We start from the raw sequence: 22,120 nt of genomic DNA on the forward strand, positions 1-22,120 counted from the left end.
GGAGGGCAGACATACGTGAAGGAGAATCTTTCATTTCCTCCCTGCATCAGAGTGGACCTAACTGTCCAGCCCAGAGCTGATTCTGATTCTGTTAGGGTTCTGGGCCTTTCCTTGCCTTTAAGCTGTTTGACGAGCCTCTAAGTCATAGACAGGAATGCAGACTACAGCTTGTCTATAGGTATGTACATTATCCCTGTTAGAGGCTCAGTTAATTCTCCCTCGGGGTGTGGCAGAGGCCAGTTTCATCTCTACCTGCGTCTTCGGGTTGGTGTTCAGGTCTGCGTCTGTCCTCTGGTCTGGCTGTCACCTGTTACTGCCTCCCTCATTAATGATGAGTTAAATAAAACCTTCCGCACACGCTCGTTTTTCATCTGTCATCATTCCACCTTTGTTTGAAAAGTATCTTCTAACGTTACTATGACTCCTTTTAGCAGAACAGGACGTTTCTGTAGACGGCAGATACACTTCTCAGTGCCAGACACTGTGCCATGTCATTAGAAGGAATAACTTGTCCGCGTGGGGACAGAGACGAGCTCCCACACTCGGCGCAGGGCCCGTGCCATAGCTGGGGTGGCACGGAGGAAGGCACTGCTCTGCACGCCTCAGTTGGCCGGCCGGTCTGTGAAATGGGCTCACGGCAGATGCCGGGCCCGGGGAGGGGTCGCGGGAGCCCACGCCCTCACCCTTCGCCCCTCGCCCATCTCCCTCTCCTCTGCGCCCGGCCCCCAGGCGGCGCAGGGGCGCGAGGGCGGCCCCTCGCCGGGCAGGCGCCCAGGCTGGCACGTCCGCCCGCCGCCCGAGGGGTCTCTGGGCTCCGCGCGGCCCGCGGGGTGCGGAGGGGCCTCTGGAGGGGGCGGGTTCGCTCGAGCCAGAAACCCGGAGCCGCCCAGGAATTTTGGCTGGGCCGCGAGCATTTCCTCCCGCGCGGCCGGCGGGCGGGCGGCACCATGCGGCCCCTGCTCTGCGCGCTGGCCGCGCTCGCCCTGCTGCGCGCCGCGGGCGCCGACGCGGGTGAGTGGGGCGCGGCGGCACGGACACGCGCGGCCGGGCGGGGAAGAGCCGGGGAGCAGGAGGCGGGAGGGGCATGGAGCCAGATGGAGAGATGGAGAGAGGGGACGATGGGGAGAGAAGGCGAGAGGCGGGGGAGAGGGCAGAGCGGCGGAGGCGGGGGCGAGGCGGGAGCGAGCGAGGGGAGAGCGGAGCGCGCGGGGACGGGGCAGAGACCCGGAGGGGAGCCGACGGGCGCGAGCCGGGAGCTGCGCGCCGGGGTGGAAAGAAAACGGCGTTCGCGAGGCAAAGAAACAGGGGGGCGAGAAACAGAGGACCTAACATGGCAAGAGAAGGGGGGCTGTAGAGGAAAAGGGAAGGACTTGAGATTGTGGAGAAGCCCCAGGTGTGAAGGAGAGGAGACAGGGCGGCGGGTGGGAGGTCAGGTCGGCGTGAGCCCCCCCCCCCCCGCTCCTGCCCGAGGGCCCCCAGAGGCCCCCAGGCCTGGCTCTGCTGGGCCTTGGAAACTGAGCACCAACAGGCGGCGCCCCAGGGGCTCAGCCAGGCAGGGCCGGGCAGGGGCCCCGGAGAAAGGCCCCTGCGTCACCTGTCCGGCGGCCTGAGGGTGCCGAGGCCAGTCTCCGGGCTGCCAGCGAGGTCCCCAGGCCAGTCTCCAAGCAGCCAGCGAGGTCCCCAGGCCAGTCTCCGGGCTGCCAGCGAGGTCCCCAGGCCAGTCTCCGGGCTGCCAGCGAGGTCCCCAGGCCAGTCTCCGGGCAGCCAGCGAGGTCCCCAGGCCAGTCTCCGGGCAGCCAGCGAGGTCCCCAGGCCAGTCTCCGGGCAGCCAGCGAGGTCCCCAGGCCAGTCTCCGGGCTGCCAGCGAGGTCCCCAGGCCAGTCTCCGGGCAGCCAGCGAGGTCCCCAGGCCAGTCTCCGGGCAGCCAGCGAGGTCCCCAGGCCAGTCTCCGGGCAGCCAGCGAGGTCCCCAGGCCAGTCTCCAAGCAGCCAGCGAGGTCCCCAGGCCAGTCTCCACGCAGCCAGCGAGGTCCCCCGGAGCCTGAGCTGCCTTGGGGGAGGGGTGCGGGGGGAGCCGCCCACTGGGTGCTCCGCCGGCTGGGCGCTTTGTCTTGCACTGTCCCCGCGCCCTCCGCTGACAGCAGCCTCAGTGCTGCCCCTTCGCCGGGAGGCCGAGGCCAGGCGGCGGCAGGTGTGTTTATTTACTGCACACACACGTGCGCCTGCCTTTCCCCAAGACCCTGCCTGCTGTAAGTGTGCTGCGGATTACAGGGCAGGTCCCCGTTTCCCCAGCGCCTCCGAAAGGCCTCAGCCAGAGCAGCTGGTGCTCCCCGCAGCTGTCCAGGTGAGGGGAAGGCTCCGTCTCGGGCCGGGCCCAAGCAGAGCCCACGCCAAGCATCCAGGCCTCCTGCCCCCAGGCCAGGCTGCTCCGGGTCCACCTGGAGCCAGGGGACGGTGAGTCACCCAGGCACAGTGCCCCGCACTGGGGTGGAAGCCCTAGCCCCAGCCCTAGCCCCCTCGGGGCCCAGTGAGCTGTGGGAGTGAGCACCAGGGAAAGGAGGAGGCCAGTCCTGACCCTGGCAGCCCTGGCTGAGCAGCCCTGGGGAAGTCACTTGGCCTCTCTGAGGCTGTTCCTCCTCTGTACCTTGGACAGGATGATACCCACCCCACAGAGCTGCCTGCGGGCGGGGACCAAAGAGGGAGCCAGATGGGTCAACACATCGGCTCCTTCTCTCCTCCCCGACAGCCCGGCTGATCCCTCTGAGCCTCAGTTTCCCCCTGTTAAGAGGACCTCGCAGGCTGTGTGAGGGGTGGCTCAGCACAGCGCAGGTCCTTCTTTTTCTCCCCCTCGGGGTCCCTCCCCTGCAGCCCCCACCTCCCAGAGCAGAGGAGACAAAGCTGGTCTGTTCCCCAGAGGGCGGGCGGGGTGGCCGCCTGCCCACAAGCGGCTGACTTTCTGTGGCCCCTTTAGCCACAACTGGCGTATACCCTTTCATTTAAAACCATTTTTAAAACATTATTTTCTTTGGGATCATGCATGCTCATTGCTACAGATAGTGATAGAAAAAATTTAAATAAAACAAAGAAAAAATATATTAAAAAGAAAAAAAGAGAAAGAAGGAAAGTATAAATGTATTAGTGTAATTTCACACCGAGTTCACACATTTTTGCTTATAACCTTTCAACCTTCAGACAGTGTACCACTGTTTTCTTAACTTTTAACTGTGGAATCTTTCGGATGTGAAGGCAGGCCTTGGAGATACTGTGGGCTTGGGTCCCGACCACCACGGTACAACGACTATTGCAGGAAAGTGAGTCACATGATTTTTTTCGTCCCCCAATATATATAAAAGATATGTTTACACTATGCCTTAGTCTATTAAGCGTGCAATAGCATTATGTCTAAAAAACAATAATTTTAAAATGTTTAATTGCTAAAAAGTGTTTACCATTATCTGAGCCTTCTGCAAGTCATAACTTTTTGCTGGTGGAGGAGCTGGCCTTCAGTTTGTGAAAAACGCAGTATCTGCGAAGCAAAATAAATCAAGGAATGCCTGTAAAAACAGAATTGTATAATGAATCCCTTGTACCTGTCCACCCCCTTCAACAAGCTTCAATTCATAGCCAATCTTCTATCACCTATAAGCCCGCCCTTTCTCTCCTCCCTCAATCTATTTTGAAGACAATTCCAGGCATCACATATTTTCATCTCTAAAAATTTCCTGATGTATCTCTAAAAGATAAGTAATCTTTTAATAACCATAGCTACGATATCACTATCATAACCTAAAAATGGACAAGCTCCCTTAATACCATCAAAGATCCAATCAGGGTTCAAATGTCTGATTTTGTCATGTTTTACATTTGGTTTGTTTGATCCAAATAACATGCATACACTGCTTTAGGTTGATGTGTCTGTTAAGTTTCTTTAAATACATAAGTTCTCTTCTGTCTTTTTTTTTCTTAAGTTTTATTTGTTGAAGGAACTGGGATGCTTGTCCTACAGCTTCCCACTTAGCTGCCTGCACCCCCCAGGTGTCATTTAAATATTCTTTTCACCCCTGCATTGTCTATAAACTAGTAGTTAGGTCTAGAAGCTTGATCTAATTCCAGTTAGAATTTGTTTTGCAAGAATACTTTAAGATGGTTTTTACTGCTTTAATTTACATTTCTCTGATTACTACCAAGATTGGACTTTTTCTTCAAATGCATGTTGGTCCTTGCTAATAAATCGTTTTTGACCTTTCAGTTGTGGTATTGGGATTGTTCACATTGATCTGTAAATGCTCTTGATGTATTGGGTGAGGCAAACCGTTTTGTGTCCCTTGTAGAGAATTTTTTTTAGGTTCAGGCTTTGGCCGAGTTCCTTTCCTACTTTGCTCTCAGAGGGATCTGAAATCCTAGAGCCTGGTCCTTTTAGCCTGTATGACCATTCTCACCCATGCCTCGGGGCCCACTGCGGAAGCTCTCACTGTCCACCACTGACTCTCCCAGTCCCTGTGGACCCCTGTCTTCCCTTGGGATTCTGCTTTTTGCTGTGGGTGGAAGAGGAAGATGCTGAAGGGCTGTGGTGAGGATCACGGCATTTCTTCTTATAAAATAGATGTTGTCGGGAGCCACTCAAGGACAGTTGAGCCCAAGGCACACATTTGGGCTCTTGTGGGGCCTCAAGACTGCTGCAAGGGTGTCAGGTGTATAGGTCCCTTTTGCCCCACACATGTCCAGCCCCTCATTTTATAGACGAGGCAGCTGAGGCCCCAAGTAGGAGGCCCTTGACTTACACAAGGTCACACCACTGCCAGGTCACAGTAGAGACAGTGTCAGGCAGGTTGGATTCAAATCCTGCCCCTACCACCTGCCAGCTGTATAATCTGGGGCATCAACATCTTTGATCTTGGTTTTCTAATGTATAAAAAATGGATATAAGAGTATTGAGCTCACGGGTAGAATTAAATGAGGTAATGCATTTAAGCACTCAACTAAAAGCTTGGCACATAGTAAGTGATCACAAATCAAGAGTAGCTTTGAGGAGGGCAAAGGGGAGACGTGGGGGACATCTGTAATAGTGTCAACAGTAAAAATAAAAATAAAAAAGAGTAGCTTTGAATATAGGGTACAGTTATGCCCATTCCAAAGTGAAGATACCCAGGATCCAACAAGTGGGCTTGGCTTAAAAGAGCCCAGAGAGCTGGGTCAGCACTGAGCCCTTTTGTGCTCGAAGGAGAAGCCCTCCCAAGCGCCTCTTGGACTCCTGGATGGGTTTAGTTCTAGGGCAGATGCCTCCCCAGCTTGAGGAGAGCTGGTTGGAGTGATCTAGCCAAGAGCACTGACTCCATGTAGAAGGGGAGCCGTGGGGGCTTTCACCCACCGGCTCAGTCTTCAGCTCACCTCTTCAGTGCCCTATGTGGCATTTGTACATCACTTGGCAGTTCCAGGGCATCTTCAAGCGTAGGATCCCCTGTGATGGACACAGCAATCCCGCGGGGTAGACGGAGCAGGGCACATCCCTGTCAGACAGGGAAGCCAGCGAGAGGCAGAGCACAGTCAGTAAGTAGGGGAGGTGGCACTGCCCCTCCGATTCCCAGCCTTGTGTTCTTTTCACAGCATGTGGAGAGAGGTTAGTTATCTTAGATGGCTTCCTAGACCTTCTCCACATTACGGGAGTTTTGGAATGTTCTAATACATTATAATCCAGTGGATTAACAAACACAGTATTCCAGGACAGAAGGAATCTTGGTTTCTGTGCAGTCAGGGAGCAGAGCTGCCTGACCGCCTTGACCACCAGCCAGTCTACCGCTGAACTGATACATGAGAAAGAAACACACCCGTGTCTAACCGAGGGGCCTCTTTGTTACAGCAGCCTGGCTTGTATCCTAAGCAACAAATGAATTTAGCCAGATACTGAAGGTACTGGAATGACCGTGCTGTGCTCTCAGAGTGATCGGCAAGGCTCCAACCACATCTGGAAAATGACCCGAGACCAAGGGAGCAGGACATGTCTCTCCCAAAACAAAACCAAACCAAACTAAACAAAAATATTTCTCAGAATCTAAACTCTCTCTCTAGGGGACTGAGGGTCCCTCTCCTGCTTCAGCCAGAGCAGTTCCATAGATTGGAGTTCCTCACATAATTGTTTGAAAATAATGTTCTTCTGCTTTAAAAAATCAAAAACCACTGATGGTTTTGAATGAATCACAAATTTTAATACAAATATCAAATGTGGTAAAATTTGTTATTCTATTATATTGAATGTGGTCAAATATAATTAACCCCCAGTGACAGGAGTATCTTTGGTGGCTCATGAGGCACCTGTCAGCCTCACCACTGAGGTGTTTGTCACCACCCGGCATGGCGGGAATCTTTTGAGTTGTGGGCGCTTTCTTAGTGTTTGGCTCCCGGATAACAAAGGTCTCCTCTGCCGTAAGGGGGGCTGTACTTCCTGCCTCCGCCCGGGGGAGCAGTGCCTGTGTCCAGTCCACTGGAGAAGCCAGCCCAGCTCCTCCCCGGGGCTTCTGGCCTCTACTGGCAGCCTGTTCTCACCAGCGCGACATTCCACCCCTGGCCACCCTCCAGGGTGCACAAAGGCCCTGAGCAGGATCCAGGCCAGGGAAAACAACCCGGCATCCAAGAAGGTCCATTTCCCAACTGGCCAGGGCAGGGAGGGCGGGGCAGAGGAAGGAAGGGAAGACTGGGAACCAGCCTTGGCTCCTCAAGGTGGATCACGGTAGTCCTTCAGCCTCTGCCACCCCTCCTAAAAGCTGGGTGTTATCATAAGCGCCTTCTACTGATGAGGTGGCCAAGGCTCCAAGATGTGTGTGTGTGTGTGTGTGTGTGTGTGTGTGTGTGTATGTGTACAAGCTCAAAAAAAGAAAGAAAAAAATAGAAGCCACCCAGATCTTGCCTTGCTGGAGGTTCTGGTCCAGGAAGCAACTTGTCCTTGCCTCATCCCAGTTCTGTCCCTGAGGCTAATTTTGAGGCCTCTTGGCAGACTCTGGAAGACCCAGCAGTGCCATGGGTGAGCTGTATCTGGGTGGCAGGGCCTCGAGCCTACCCCATCCGTGTTTCACAGGAGGCTGCAGAGGCTCAGGGCGAAGAGGAAAGGTTCCCACAGGCCCACAGCGGTTCATGGCTGAGCTGGGCCGAGAGCTCAGGGTCCAGTGTGTTTTCTGCTGTCCTGGGTTGAGCTCAATGCCGTGGGGACCCACGTGGGTGAGGGAGTGGTGGGGCAGGGTGGTTGTGAGGGCCCTGGCCCTGGTTCCACCCCAGCTTTCTTCAGGAGCCTGGATGAGCTCATGGACAGTTGGGCGGGGGAGCCCAGGGCGAAGCTCTGTCCAGATGTGAGAGATTAGTGCTGTGTGATGTGGCGAGCAGCCTCAGTCCAGCCTTCTCCCTCGACGGGTTTTGGAGCCAAGTTCGATCTCATCACAGACACGTAAAGAACAGTATGTTTTAGGCCAATGGGAGGAGCATATTCATGCTGTTCGTGACTGCATGTTCAAGCTGGCAGATCCCCACTTGGCCCACAAGGTCATAGTGCTCCCTCTTGGCCTAAGCTGGGGAGAGGGGGAGGGGAATGGGGTAGGTTAGGGCCTGGGAGAGGGCAGGTGAGGCTCAGGGGGAAAATTTGGCCCAAGACCCCTGAGCACAAGGTGGGTGTGGACACAGACCCACCCAGGTCAGCTGCCTCTCCCCTGACAGCCCGCCCTGTGGGGAGAGCAGCTCTTCCTGCTCCCTGGAAGTCTTCCCTCCCAGGCTGAGCACCCCAGCTGAGCTCAGTAAGTCAAAATGTGGAATTCCTTCATCCTGGCCACCTCTAGACCTTCCTAGGACATGTGGCCCAGAGTGGAGCGCAGCTCTTTAGGGGGACTCTCAGGTCACCCCCTCCCTGATCCTGAGCATTTACATCAATGCATGCAGCCCACAATGGCTTCTGTGTTTTGCTAACAACCCATCAGACAAATGGCTTTTCTTATGGAAAGTTTCGAACCATATACATATATACACAAGTAGAAAGAAGAATACAGTGAACTCTTACGTCCCCACTACCCAGTGTCAACCTTGGCCAATCTTGTCTGCTCTGTACTCCTACCCAGGCTTCCCCGACTCCCAGGCCTGGATTATTTTGAAATAAATCCAAGACATACTAGCATTTCATCTGTAAATATTTTAGTGTAGATCTCTAAGGACTCCCTTTAAAAAATGTAACCGAAGCGCCAAAGTCCACAAGGAGACCATTGTCCTCTGAGGAGGCTTTTGTAAGTTCCATGGGGGAAATGAAGAAATGGGGAATGTCAGCCAAATTGCTCTCCACAAAGATGCCTGGAGTGGAAGGAAGCTTTGTCGCTGCTGGTGGTCCTCGGCCCGCGTGGAGCTGGGATCCAGACGGAGCTGGAACCCGACTCTCCGGGCGGGGGCTCCGGCAGAGCTCCTGAAGGCCAGCCTGCTGCGGAGGGGCCAGGAGAAAGCCAGGGTGCTTGGGGTCCAGCCGTTTGCTGACTGTGTGACCCTGAGCAAGTCACTCAACCTCTTGAATGTGAGTGACACATTCATCACCAGCAAAATGGCTTACCATCCCCATTCTTGCCTCAAGACCTGCCAGCCTTCTGGGCAATTAAACGTCCCCTTGGACAACCCAACCAACACCGAGGCCTTACAGTTCCAGGAGTTTCGCATCTACAGAGACCAGAGCAGTAACCCCCACCCCCTCTCCTTCCGAGGCCCACACCCAGAGCCACAGCCCTGATATTGTCACTGTGAAGCTGACAAAAGCTCCGCCTTTAAAAGCAAAAACTTCAGTATCCCTTACGGCCTATTCCTGCTTCTCCCTCATCACATCAAGGCCCCAGCCCCTTCAGCGCCTCCATTTCTCCCGTTGCTCTTCCTCTTGGCCTCTTCTTGCTGGTTCAGGCAGGACTCCAGGGCTCATTCCCTCAGCCTCTGCCGGTCTAACCCCCAGTTCCTTTGCTCTCCTCCCTCGGCCGCACTCACCCTGCGGGCGCCCGGGCTTCAGCTCATGCAGCCCGGTCCTTGCTGCTCGTCCCGGCCTGGCCTGTGGAGCGCTGGGGCCCGATGGCGCCTCCAGGGTCCCTGGCTGGCGTGGAGCCCTCCTGCCGGCCTCACCCCCTCGGGAGCCCCCCTTTCCCCCAGCCCCCTACCCAGTGGCGTGCTGTACATGTCCAACCAGGGCTTCTGTTTCAGCGCCTGTGTTCAACAACCACTCAGAGAATTCCTGAAAATTCAACAGCTGGCTCTCCCCTTTCCCAACCTCATGCGAATTTTCAGCGAATTTTCAGCCTCTTACGGGGCGGGCAGAGGCCGGCAGGTGGGAGCTCGCCCCGCTTCCCGGCCTCTAGGCAGAGCCAGTTCACCCATTTGGCCTGTGTTCCTGCCCTTCCCTCGTGCTGTCCCTGCCCCCCGGGCTGCATGGCCTCTCCCGCCTGCAGTCCTTCAGTCCCCTTTGTTCCCGCTCCCCAGGCTACAAGCCTGCTTGTGTTTCCTCAAGGCTCAGAAGAGCAGAAGTGGCGCCTTGTGATCTCCCCCTTCCTTCCCAGCCGAGCTCCCTGGAAACATTTCCCAGGATCCAGGTGTGCGCCCTCTGGCCTCTCCCCTTCTCAGCCCCCTGCGGCCTAAACTGCCCCCCCCCCCCCCCCCCAGGAGCTGGGCTGGGATTTAGCAGCGACTTTCTGTGGCTCCAGTCTTCCACCCTCTTCCTACTGGACCTCCGGGCTGCTCCAGGCCTCGCCCACCGCTTCATCCTGTGCAAAGCCCTTTGCCCCTCTCAGCCTCTGGGACAGTGTCCTCCTTCCTGAGGGTGTTCAACTCCAATGACCCACAGGCCCCTCAGAGCCACCAGCTCTGAAACCTGAGCTCAGAGCTGGGGTCTGAGGCTTCCGGTGTGAGGGTTGGTGGTGCCCAGAAGAACTAAGGAGACATCAACGTTGGGGAGACAAGCGATGAATCAGGGGTTGAACAGGTTGAACCTTGAATCTGCCACTTACTGGCTGCGTGACATTGGACGTATCATTTCACCCCTCTGAGCATCAGTGTCCTTACGTGTAAATTGAGGCTAATAATAGGTGGTTGCAGGATTTGATTGAGTTAATACATTTGTTTAGCACACTGCATGGTACATAGTGAGCACTCATGTAACAGATGTCAGCTGTTACTAACTGGTCACCAGTGTCAACACTGCTATTCAGATATCTCCACTCGCCTGGCTGGCGTGATCCAGCGGTTGAGCTTTGACTTAGGATCCAGGAGATCGAGGTTCGATTCCAGGTCAGGGCACATGCCCGGGTTGCGGGCTCGATCCCCAGCATGGGGTGTGCAGGGGGCAGCCGATCAGTGACTCTCATCATTGATGTTTCTCTCTCCCTCTCCCTTCTTCTCTCTGAAATCAATAAAAACATGTGTTTTTTAAAAATCTCCACTCATTCTTCCTCTTATTCCTACTGTTGCCTCCTTTCCTCACTTCTTACCCTGATCACTGCAGTAACGCTCTGTCTTCAAAGACAAATCTCTCCAATCCTTCCTCTGCATTTAAAGTATTCATATGTGACTAGGCGACCCTTCTGTTAAACCCCCAACCAAGCATCGTGATTGGTTTATTAGGGCCTCTCCTTGGTTTCTAGGGTGCACCTCTCCATTCTCGTCTCCCACCCACCCTGTTCTTCCCAGCCACTCCAAACTCCTGGGCTTGCACACAGAGCCACGCTCACGTGTGCTCCTCTGTCTTTGCACGCGCCGTTCTCCCTGGGGGAGACCTTTCCTCCCTTCCTTAACTTACCCAGTTCAGGCAGCACCTCCTTGAGGAAGCCCACCTGGATTGTAGGTGAACTAGAGAGATCAGAGACGAGTGATTGGGGCAGCCCCACACTTGCCCCCTGACCCCCACTGCACCTGCCTTTGCTTCTCTCTGTGACTGTTTCCAGGACCCACCTCACTTGAACCCAGTGCTTACAGGAGTCTCAAGTGTTGCAGGGAAACTGAGGGCCCCACAGTGACCAGACTTTCCTTCCCACAGCTGCTGACCCCCTCATCCCCTCCCGAGGAGACCCAGCTCGGAGCACAGGGTGTGACGCACACATGGCTGTCCTCGGCCGTTTAGATGTCATCGAGGAGGTAATAAGGGTGACCTGGGAGGACATGCACCTTTGGAACCACCTGCCAGGCTGGTGACCTTATGGGGCTCAGGCCAACCTTGCTTTGGAAAATTAGGGAAATCCAGGCCAGTCCTCCTCCCTGCCCTGCCTGGGCTGTCAGGCTGACCTGTCCCCAGTGGAACCTGCTTACACCCCTGGGGCCTTGCTTACACCCAGCCAGAAATCTCTGCATAATCGCCAGGCAAAAAAGGTGGGAATTCAGTCACTGCATTTGGTTATACAGTCAGTTTGTAACCTGGGGTTCATAAGCTTGTGTGGGGAAAAAATATACTTTATTTTCAAAAACCTTACCATTCACGTTTATTATAAACTCAACAAACTGTAGTAGTATTAACAGTACTGTGATTTTTGTCAGTATGTCAAAATTGCAGTAGTTGTTAGAACTTATTTAGTGAGTTACTTAAAACATAAATTTTTACATCAAAAATTTAATTTCTGATACTTGAATAATATTTTAATGCACTTGGTGTCCTTGGAAATCCTGTACGTTTTATTTTTTCAAGGAAATTATTTTTCTAAGCAGGGGTCTGTAGGTTTCTCCGGGTTGCTCCTAGAGTTCATTCATGAAAAGAACACCCAATAAAGAAAATGTAAAATCCAAACCCGTCGTTTGGCAGAGTTGCCACCAGGGGGCGAGGAAACGAAAGGACTGTGAGTTCCCAGCGAGGAAGTCCTGAAGGGGAAGGGGAATCCCAGTCACGCCAAACCCGCGACTAGGAAAACCAGTGCCAGAGCCAGGAGCAGCCACAGAGAGGGAGCCCCTGAGATTTTGTCATCTGGGGAACGGGAGGCGGGCAGGGCAGAGACTGAACAAAAAGGACCCAGGTCCCCTGGCGCGCAGCTCGCCCCACTGGACCACCAGGTGCTCCTGATGAGGCCGGACTTGGCACCACTCTTACCCTCTGCCCCCCCCCCCCGGGTTCCCATCTCTCCTTGCTCTAGAAGGTGGAGAAGACGGTGGAGCACCTGGAGGCAGAAGTGAAAGGCCTGCTGAGCCAGCTGGAGGAGCTGGCCTGGAACCTTCCCCCCGGGCCCTTCAGCCCAGCCCCTGACCTCCTGGGCGATGGTGAGCGACCTCCTGGCAGAGATGACAGCCCCTGGGGCCGGGCACGCGGGATGGGGATGGGTGCGCTGGTGTAGCCTGGACAAGCCAGGGGCCCCAGCTCCTCCTTGGGACAGAAGTAGGAAGGCATTTCCCCCAGCTCACCCCAAGTGTTTGCGGCCCCCAGCCCACCCGCCCCGCACCCCGGGTGGCTGCAGCCCAGTGTCAGGCCAGGGCTCCTGGGAGAGCACCTGTTCACTCAGCACTGCCAGCCTGGCACAGAGCAGCTGCCTCCCGCACTGGCCGTGTTCATACCCCCAGCTCCTCGGTTCCTTTCATCTCCCTTCCAAGGACCACCCCTGTGGCACCATGAGCCCTTTCAGGAAAGACTGGCTTCCCCCTGACCAGGCAGTGGAGGGAGCCACCCTGCTACCTCTTTGAACCCCATGTTCCCTGGCACAGGAGTTCCGGGGAACTGGAGGGGTGGGCAGGGTGCCCCCTCACTTGGAGCTGCCCCTTTCTTCCAGATCATTTTTGAGCACCGGAGACCGAGTTGCCCAGCAGCTGGAAGTGATACACCTGTGGGACAGCTCTCCTCTGAGCTCAGAGCCTTGCATCTGGCCCTCCTTCCTCAGCTTTGTGCAAAGTAAAAGCGACTCCTTCGATCCCGTGTGTTTGATCCCCTATAGCCACAGCCCCTTCTCCACCTACTCCACACCCCCCTGAAGGCTCAGGCCTGGGCACCCCTGGCTGGCTGTGCTTCGGCCCTCCTCCTTTATAGGGGCCGACAGGCAGGGTCGGTTCACAGAGCTGAGGCCAGAACCATAGATGACACAGTAGCAGGGCCCTCTGGGGAGCCTTGCTACTCCAAGTACGGCCACACCTGGGAGTCTGTCAGAAATGCAGAATTTGGGGCCCCACCCAAACCTCCATTTTAATGAGACACTCATCCCCGCCAGGGGATTTGTGTGCCCATTAAAGTTTTAAAAATTTTTTCTAGTGAGGTAAAATTCACATAAAATTCAAAATTTTAACCATTTTAAACTGAACAAATTCAGTGGCTACAGCCCTAAAGAAAATCCTGTGCCTATTAAGCATTACTTCCCATTTCTCCTCCCCCCCTCCCCTGGAAAACACTGACATTTCTGTCTCTATGGACTTGCCTATTCTGGACATTTCATATAAATGGAATCATACAACATGTGGCCTTTTGCATCTGACGTTTTTTTCACTCAGCGTGTTTTCAAGGTTCATCCATGTTGTAGCATGTAGCAGTGCTTCATTCCCTTCTGGGTGGACATCCGCTTTCGTTTCTCTTGGGTCTCTAACTAGGGATGGAGTTGCTGGTTTTCGAAGAATCAGCGGAAGTTTTTGCACAGCAGCTGTACCATTTTACATCCCCACCAGCAATGTCCATGTGAGGGTCTCAGCTCTTCCACAGCCTCACGTCTTTTTGGTTATAGCCATCCTATTAGGTGGGCAGTGGTATCTCACTGTGCTTTTAGGCTGCGTTTACCTAATGACTAGTGGTGCTGAGCACCTTTTCATGTATTTGTCGGCTATTTTTATGTTTTTGGTTTTGAAAAAAACGGCTCTTCAAGTATTTGCCCATTTAAAAAATTGGGTTGCCTCTTGTTGTTGTTAGAGTTCTTTGTGTTATGGATGCTAGGCTTTTATCAGATATACAACTTGTAAATATTTTCTGCTATTCTGTGGGTCTCTTTTTACCTTCTTGATAATGTCCTTTGAAACCCAAAAGTTTTAATTTTGATAAAGTCCAATTTTGTTGTTGTGGCTTGTGCCTTTCGGTGTCCTATCTAAGAATCCATTGCCAAAGCCAAGGTCATGGATATTTGTTGTTTTCTTCTAAGATTTTTATAGCTCTAGCACTTACATTTAGTTCTTTGATCTATTTTGAGTTAATTTTTGTATATGATGTGAGGTAGGGATTCCACTTCATTCCTTTGCTTGGGGATATCCAGTTGTCCCAGCACTATTTGCTGAAGAGAATATGCTTTCCCCACTGAATGCTCCTGGGACCCTTGTCAAAATCAATACTGCAGAGACGTTTAGGCTGATTTTTCAATTCTGTCTCATTGGTCTATGCGCCTATCTTTATGCCAGTATCACACTATATAAATTACTATAAATTTGCATTAAGTTTTGAAACTAAGAAGTATGGGTTGCCTGGCTTTGTTGCTCTTTTCCACGACTGTTTTGGCTGTTCGGGGACCAGTCCCTTGCAATTCCATATGAATTTTAGGATCAGCTTGTCCAGACCTGCAAAAAGGCAGTTGGAATTTTGATAGGGATTTGGATTGGATCTATAGATCAATTCGCAGAGTATTGCCATCTCAACAATGCTGTCTTCCAATCAATAAGCACAGGATGCTTTATGTTTTTGCATTTTCCAGTGTACAAGTCTTACACCACATTAAATTTATCCTTAAGTATTTTGTTCTTTTGGATATTATTGTAAACGGAATTGTTTTAATTTCATTTTCAGATTGTTCATTGCTAATGTTTAGAAATACAAATGATTTTTGTATGTTCATTCTATATATCTTACCCTGCAACTTTGTTGAATTTGTTTATTAACTCTTAATAGTTTTTGTGCGGATATTTTAGGATTTTCTATATATACAATCATGTCATCTGTGAATAGAGTTTTATTTCCTACTTTCCAATTTAGATGCCTTTTATTTCTTTTTCTTGCCTAAATGCCCTGGCTAGAACTTCACTCTTTCTTCATTAAATATGTCAGCTGTGATTTTTCACAGATGCCCTTTATTTCAGGTTGATAAATTCCCCTTCTGTTCTTATTTCTTAAATCATAAAATGTTGAGTTTTCTCAAATGCTTTTTCTGCATGGAGATGATCACGTGGTTTTTAATCTCCTATTAATAATGCGTATTACATTGATTGATTTTTGTATATTGAACACTTTTTGTTTTCCTTTGATATATCCCACGTGGTGATGGTAGATAACTCTTTTAATGTGCCGGCGGGTTCAGTTTGCCAGTATTTCATTGAAGGTTTTTGCACTTTTCTTGTGATCTCTTTGTCTGCCTTTGGTATCAGGGTAACACTGGTTTCGTAGACTTAATTAGGAACTCTTCCTTCTATATTTTGGGAATAGTTTGAGAAGGACTGGTGTTACTTCTTTAAACATTTGATAGAATGCATCAGTGAAGTCTGGTCTTGACTTTATCTTTATTGGGAGGGTGTTTTTTTTTAATTACTGATTTAATCTCATTATAGGTCTATTCAGATTTTCTATTTCTTCTTGAGTCAGATTAGAAAATTTGTGTGTTCCTAGGAATTCTTCCATTTTCTCTAGGTTATCTAATATATTGACATACAATTGTTAATATTTTTTTGTAATCCTTTATTTATGTAAGTTTGTTAGTAATATCCCCTTTTGTTTCTGATTCTGATTGAATTGTCTCTCTCTTCTCCATCTAGCTGAAGGTTTGTCGATTTTGTTGATCTTTTCAAATAGCCTTTATTGTTTGTTTCATTGATCCTATTGTTTACCTGAACTCTAATCTTTATTTCCCTCCTTTTGGTTGGTTTGGATTTAGATTGCTCTTCTTTTTCTATTTCCTTAAAATGAAAGATTAGGTTTTTGGTTTGAGATTTTTTTTTTTTTTTTTTTTTTAATGTAGGCACTACAGCTGTCTGTTTCCCTCTGAGCACGGCATCCATCCCACATTTTGGTACATTGTGTTTGCATTTTCATTAATCTCAAAGTATTTCCTAAATTCTCTAGTGACTTTTTAACTCATTGGGTTATTTTTTAAAGAGTATGTTGTTTAGTTTCTACATATTTATATAATTTCCAGGTCTCTTGGTATTTATTTCTAATTTCATTCCATGTGGTCATAGGAGATACTCTCTATGGTTTTAATCTTCTAAAATTTATTTAGTTTTTGTGATCTGGATAATTTTCCACGTGCACTTGAGAAGAATGGATATTCTGTTGCTGGGCGGACTGTTCTCTAGGTCTGTTAGGTCTAGGTGGTTTGCAGTGTTGTTCAAGTTTTGTCTCCATTTTTATCTTGTCTAATTATTCTGTTGAGCAGAGAAAGTGGGATGTTGAAGTCTCGAACTATAATTGTAGAACTATTACTCCTTTCAATTCTGTCAGTTTTTGTTTCAAACTGTCTGGGGGCTCTATTGTTCAATGCATGTATGTTTATAACTGTTATATTTTGATAGAGTAACCCTTCTATCAGGATATAATTTGATATCTTATGTGGGCTTAATTTTTGCCTTTTAATTGGAGAATTTATTCCATTTATATTTCATGTGTAAGCTTGGATGTGTAGATTGTTTAACCAAAGTTGGTTTCCAGCTAGTTTCTTCAAATAGTTCTGCTTCTCTCTTCTCTCCTGATTCCCATGGTGAGCATGTTGGTACACTTGATGGTGCTCTTCAGGCTGGGAAATCGCAACTCACAAACCATGACGTTCGCCAATTCTTTTTCTGCCTTCTCAAATCTCTTGAATCCCTCTAGTGAATTTTTCATTTATTATTGTACTTTTCAACTCTTGAATTTCTGTTTGGTTCCTTTTCCTCCTGCTCTTGATTGATACTATTTGGTGAGACATCATTCTGGTTTCCTCTAGTTCTTTGTTCGTGGCTTCCGTTAGCTTTTTTTAAAGGGAGTTGATTTAAAGTCTTTGTTTGGTAAGTCCAGTATCTGGGCTTTCATATTTCTACCAACAGTTTTTTTCCTGCACAGGGTCTGTACTTTCTTCGCATGCCTCATGATTTTTGTTGAAAACTGGACATTTTGAAAATTATAATTTCACAACTCTACAAATCAGATTTGTTCCTGCTTGTTGTATTTACTGTAGTTTAATAACTTTTTAAAAACTGATTTTTAAACATTTGTATTCTTTGTCAGGTGTGGCCATTGAAGTTTCTGTTCAGTTAGCTTAGTTCACACTAATGATTCAACAAATTTACTTAAACTCCTGAAACCAAAAAAACCTGAAAATAATCTCCCAGTCTTTGCAGATGTGTGTATATTGGGGCACATCTTTTGACACTCAGCCAAAAACTGACTCTGCCTTAACCTTCACTTCCTGCTTATGCAGAATTTAAAAGGTCAGCCAGAGGAAAGAGCTTACTTAGGGCCTTCTCAAGTCATTTCTAAGCACGTGCCAGGCCCTGGGCATGTGCTTTCTAGATTCCCAGTTTGTGGAAACTCTTCAAAACCATTACTCCCTGAAGCAATCACCTCCAGTCTTTCCTCCCCAAGCTCTTCAGTTTGTCTTGTTTGCGCCAGACTTTTGAAGTTCCCCACCCCACCATTTTTGCTGACTACACTGAAGTTTCGAAAGCTCTGATTTAGTCCACTCTTCACTTTACAAAGGGGCAAATTGCCCAAAGATGGGAAGTGACTTTTCCAGGATCACACAGCAAATCACTGGCTCAGCTGAGATCAGAATAGGGAAGCTCGATTCCCAGACCAGCGCTCTTTCTACTTCAGGTTTAGATCAGCTGATTGTTGGGAAGGAACCAGGTTCAGAGTGAACCCCGGTATTAGGCAAAGGAGAGCTTTCCGAGGAGCAAGGGCCAAGGGTATAAGCCCCTCATGGAGCTGGGGGCTTGATTGAGTCCTTTGCTGAGAGGGGACCCTGTATAAGTTCAGGTGGAGGACTGAGTGATGAGCCCCGTCTCTTAGAGGAACATAGGTCGGTAAGTGTGGTGGGGTGAAAAGTTAAGCTGTTATCGGCCTGGGGAAATGGTTTAGGTTGATTTCTGTTTCTAGGTCTGACTCCACTCCCTATCAGCCAGGGCAGGAAGAAGCTGACAGTAGAAATGGGGTGAAACCTTAGGCTAGGACAACTCCCTACCAAAGCGAGATAATGGACATGGTATGGCATCCAGCTGCTTCCTGAACCATGGGTATCTGCAAAGGTTCACCTGTCAGGTCCCTCTTCCCAAAGCCGGGAGTGGACACGTCCCATCTCCCATTACCTGAATTCCAAACACCCTGCCACCTGTACGCCCACCTTCTGTGTGAACGCCTCTGTGCTCAGCAGCTCTGTCTCAGTATTTAGATGAGCATCAGGATCACGAGGCCAGCAGGTCACAGATGCAGCTGCCCTGGCCCCAGGCCTGCTCAGAATCTGAGGGCGGGGCCCAGGGACCTGCATCTTCAATAAGCTCCTCAGATGGTCCCGATACATCCTGAGGGTGGGTTTTGTTTTTACCTTTATCCAATTCAGTGTCATAGAAACACACGTCTCAGACAAATCAATAGCATGTTTAAAAAGACTAACATCTGATAAATAATTCCCCACCTCCCTCACCCACACGTTTTTATGGAGACGGAATTGTGATAAATGAAGGCACTGTCAAGATTATTATGGTTAAGGTGGTGAATGTAGAGCTGGAGTTTTACCTCCCCTGTGCTTCATTTTCCGTCCTATCTTCTAATCTAAAGCACTCAGGACCACTCGGACAACTGCAGCTCGATGGAAATACTGAACGGGCTTCTGTGGCGGAGGCAGAATTTGATTCTCAGAGCCAAAGTATTTCCCAGGGGAGTTCATGGTGTTTCTTCACAGTGGTGGCTCCCTGCTGTTTTTTGGGTCTCTGTCTCTCTCCTATCTTCTGGGCTACCCAGCTCAAGCCTCAGCTCCATGGGATCCCGTTACAGCACAGAATCCCTGACTCTGCAATAGGGCTGCCTCTTTCTTTAATGTTACTAGTCCCTTGCCTTGATATTTTATGTCACACTAAGGTTTAAGAGCCATCACTTCAGGACCATTTCCCCATCTATGCAGTGAGCACTCCAAGCTTCCTTTCCTAAATTTTGCACCCGAGACAAGTGACTTACTCGCTTCACCCTAGTCTCAGTTCTCCCCTGAACAGTGTTCCTCCCAGTAGCCCGCAGCTGCTGATTTACTAAGGACTGAATTCATCTGGTGCCTCACCCTGCTCCGGAGTGATGTTAGATGTGAACTGCGGACTGGCCTTGACTAACAACTCCAGAAGGCTGCAAGGCCCTGCGTAGTCCTCTCCCAAAATGATGATCTGAAAGGTCCAATGTTCCCCTCCCCATCTTTTTTTGTTCTGAGCATAATCAATACTGTTAACAACCTCCTCCCACTGACCTTAAAAGCCAACATACCTTTCCCCTGGAGAGATCTGTGCATTCAGTCCCCCAGCCCATACTTCCTGTGGGTTGGGCCCCACAGACATGAGCAAGAGGGCAGCCAGAGGGACAGAAAGGCAGAGAGAACCAGGAGCAGGATGAGCAGAGGTGGCCCCAAGTGCAGAGACCAGGGTCTCAAACGCAAAGGCCTGCGGGGGCCAAAGAGGTAATGTGATGATGGAACACGTTAGAGTGGTGGGGCCTGTAGTGAAATGAATACATGCCTGAAGGGGGCAACAGCAATTTGGCTACAGCAGCAACCACTGTGCAGGAATGCTGGGCCAATATTGTCAGAATTTTTGCTTTTTCAAGAGAAGCCGGGAGTGCCCTGGCCGGTGTGGCTCGGTTGGTGGAGCACTGTCCTGTGCAACAAAGGGTCGCTGGCTGATTCCTAGTCAGGGCACATACCCAGGTTGCAGGTTCAATCCCCGGTCAGGGTGTGTGTGGAAGGCAGCTGATTGATGTTTCTCTCTCTCTTTCCCTCCCCCTTCTCTAAAATCAATTTTTAAAAAAAGAAAATAGCATCCCCTTTTCTCCATTATTTTTTTAAAGAAAGAGAAGCCAGGAGCCTGTTTGTTTAAATATGAAGTCTTTCAATGCCTAAATGTTGGCAACAACCTCAAATGTCTAAAAACTCCTTGGAGACCAAAGTCAATGCATGTGCAGGTTAGACAGTGAATGCCTGCTGGGCACCAGGTTGAACCTCTGGTGTAAACATCAGGGGAAAGCAATGTCATAGAACGTTTACAGTCACATCAGAGCAGACTGAATCTAGGCCCTGGCACAAGTCTGGAGGCCACTGGGGTCAGCCGGAGTTCATGGCAAGTTGTGCAAATGCCAAGCAGTCCATCCCAACAGGCAGGGCACACCTGGCACCCAAAGGTAAGGGGCAAGCCCTAGGGAACACCTCAGCCAAGTATACTGGGTCTTGGTCAAGAGGCTCCAGACACAGAAACAGGCAGAGCTGATGCAATGTGTAGGGCTTGCCACCGATTCCAGTGCCCATGTCAGTCTTTTCAGGCTGGGGAAGGCAGGTCTAGGTAGACCAGACTCATGTCCAGCTCATGGCTGCTCCATGCCCTCAGGTTATCCCCTCCTCTCACCATGTCCAAGGGGCAGTGAGGAGTCAGGAGGTATCCCCGAGCAGATGTCTACTCTGAACAAGCCACCCCTGGGGCCGCTGGCCAGGGCCCAGGAGGCTGATCTCCCAGCCTAGTCTCTGGATTCTCTCCTTTCTACACTTTGCACGCAGGTCAGAAAGGGAGTCAACAGAGACCCCTGACAAGCAAGGCAAGCTTTGGGTTCTGGGCATAAGAGTGATTTCTGGAAACTCTGCCCCTTCTGGACTTGCCCTATCCTAACACCGTCAACCAAGGGGCAAGGAGCCTGCCAGGAAACCACCCTTTCAGACTGCAGGGTCCTCAGGGAAGGTGCTGATCTCATGCCTCTCGGGATCCCCTGTTAAGGCCTAGACATAACATGTGACCAAAATCTCTGCACCTTCTCAGCATCTGGGCCCTGCATGGATTTCAAGAGCATCCTTTGCTCATGTCCTTACAGCCTGGGTCCGTGTGAACTACTTGTGCTCGAGGTTCTATTTAAAGCCACACAAATTTTCACTGGGCTACAGGGCAGAATCATGAAACAGAAGAAAACACACTGGCACCAGGAAAACATTTCCAGAATGTTCCAGAGCTGGCAGACTTTAATTTAGAAACAGCTTTTGGCTATCAACATCCAGGTTTAAGGCACATTCTCCCTGTAACTGTCAGGGAGCTGGCTTTGTTTTCATGGTTTTATGTGGAAGAAGGAACAGATGACTTTCTGGCGTTTTTTCTGTTTTCTCTAAAAAGCAGTGAGTTTGGCAATAACAAAGCTTATGACACATTCTCACCAGATTCAAAGATTGCCCTTAAAGGTCTTCCCTTTTGCTCCTCAGTGAGGATGTGGCGTTCCCCCGCCTGGCTGCTATCCTCCGAAATGGGTGTGGCAGCAGAGTCTAGGCACCTGCCTGGCAGTGACTATAAAAAAATGCCTCCAAAATAAACAGTAAAATCACATGACTAAAATGAAGCCGAGTGTCTCAGCTACAAGCAAAAGGGAATGACTGCGTGAGTCAGGAAACAAAACATCTACTTTAGCAGCAAGAGGCTGTGAGGGGGCGGGGAAACGGCATCCTGAGAGCGCTCCAGACCAACCCAGCCCTTCGGCAGGGGCACGATACAGGATCGGGGGCGCGTGGAGGACAGGGCCAGGGCTCTACGGGTGGTCGCACTGGGACACTGGGGCAGGGTCGGGGGATATTTTGTGGTTTGATAGAAACAGGCAGACATTCTTTTGGCCTCTTCCTGGCATCACTGCTGCTGTTAGTGAGCCACTGGTCACCGCTCAGTCGTTGCCACCACAGATCTTCAGCAAAATCTTCCGGTAATCCCCCGAGGTGTCTCCCTGGTCACAGAAACAAGTGCATCAGTTGAGGGAGGTGTGGCCAGTTTAGGCCTCCTGGCTCCCCATTTTCTTCTGCCCCAAGTGCCCTTACAGAGCGGCAGGCCCATCCCAGGGAAATGCCCCACCGTGCAGGCCTGGAGCGGCCGAGACTCAGACTAGGCAGTGCAGGCCTTGACAATGCAGTTTAGCCTTCCCCATCCCCCCTTGAAAAACAGAAAGCTACAATCACCCCAACATCAAAGTTAGAATTAGAAAAATAAACACGAAAAAATTTAAGCAGTCAAACACCACCGGC

At 50.4% G+C, this 22,120-nt stretch overlaps 2 protein-coding genes across 2 annotated transcripts in view; one reads left to right on the forward strand and one right to left on the reverse strand.

Moving 5' to 3' along the window:
• The first annotated feature begins 797 nt into the window (after positions 1-797).
• PLAC9 (placenta associated 9) lies at positions 798-13,129 on the forward strand. Its single transcript, XM_087824287.1, has 4 exons — positions 798-1,011; positions 11,023-11,120; positions 12,104-12,227; positions 12,731-13,129. The coding sequence occupies exons 1-4, from the start codon at positions 948-950 to the stop codon at positions 12,739-12,741; spliced, it is 297 nt and encodes a 98-aa protein (XP_087680413.1). The 5' UTR covers positions 798-947; the 3' UTR covers positions 12,742-13,129.
• Positions 13,130-21,053: 7,924 nt separating this feature from the next.
• ANXA11 (annexin A11) overlaps positions 21,054-22,120 on the reverse strand; it is a 47,358-nt gene continuing 46,291 nt past the window's right edge. Inside the window, exon 15 of the mRNA XM_016195528.2 lies at positions 21,054-21,825. Within this exon, the coding sequence (XP_016051014.1) occupies positions 21,766-21,825 (60 nt within the window). The 3' untranslated portion in view covers positions 21,054-21,765. The remainder of the gene's footprint in view (positions 21,826-22,120) is intronic.

This window comes from Miniopterus natalensis, chromosome 14, assembly GCF_054644295.1.
Source record: "Miniopterus natalensis isolate mMinNat1 chromosome 14, mMinNat1.hap1, whole genome shotgun sequence".
Lineage (NCBI taxonomy): Eukaryota > Metazoa > Chordata > Mammalia > Chiroptera > Miniopteridae > Miniopterus > Miniopterus natalensis.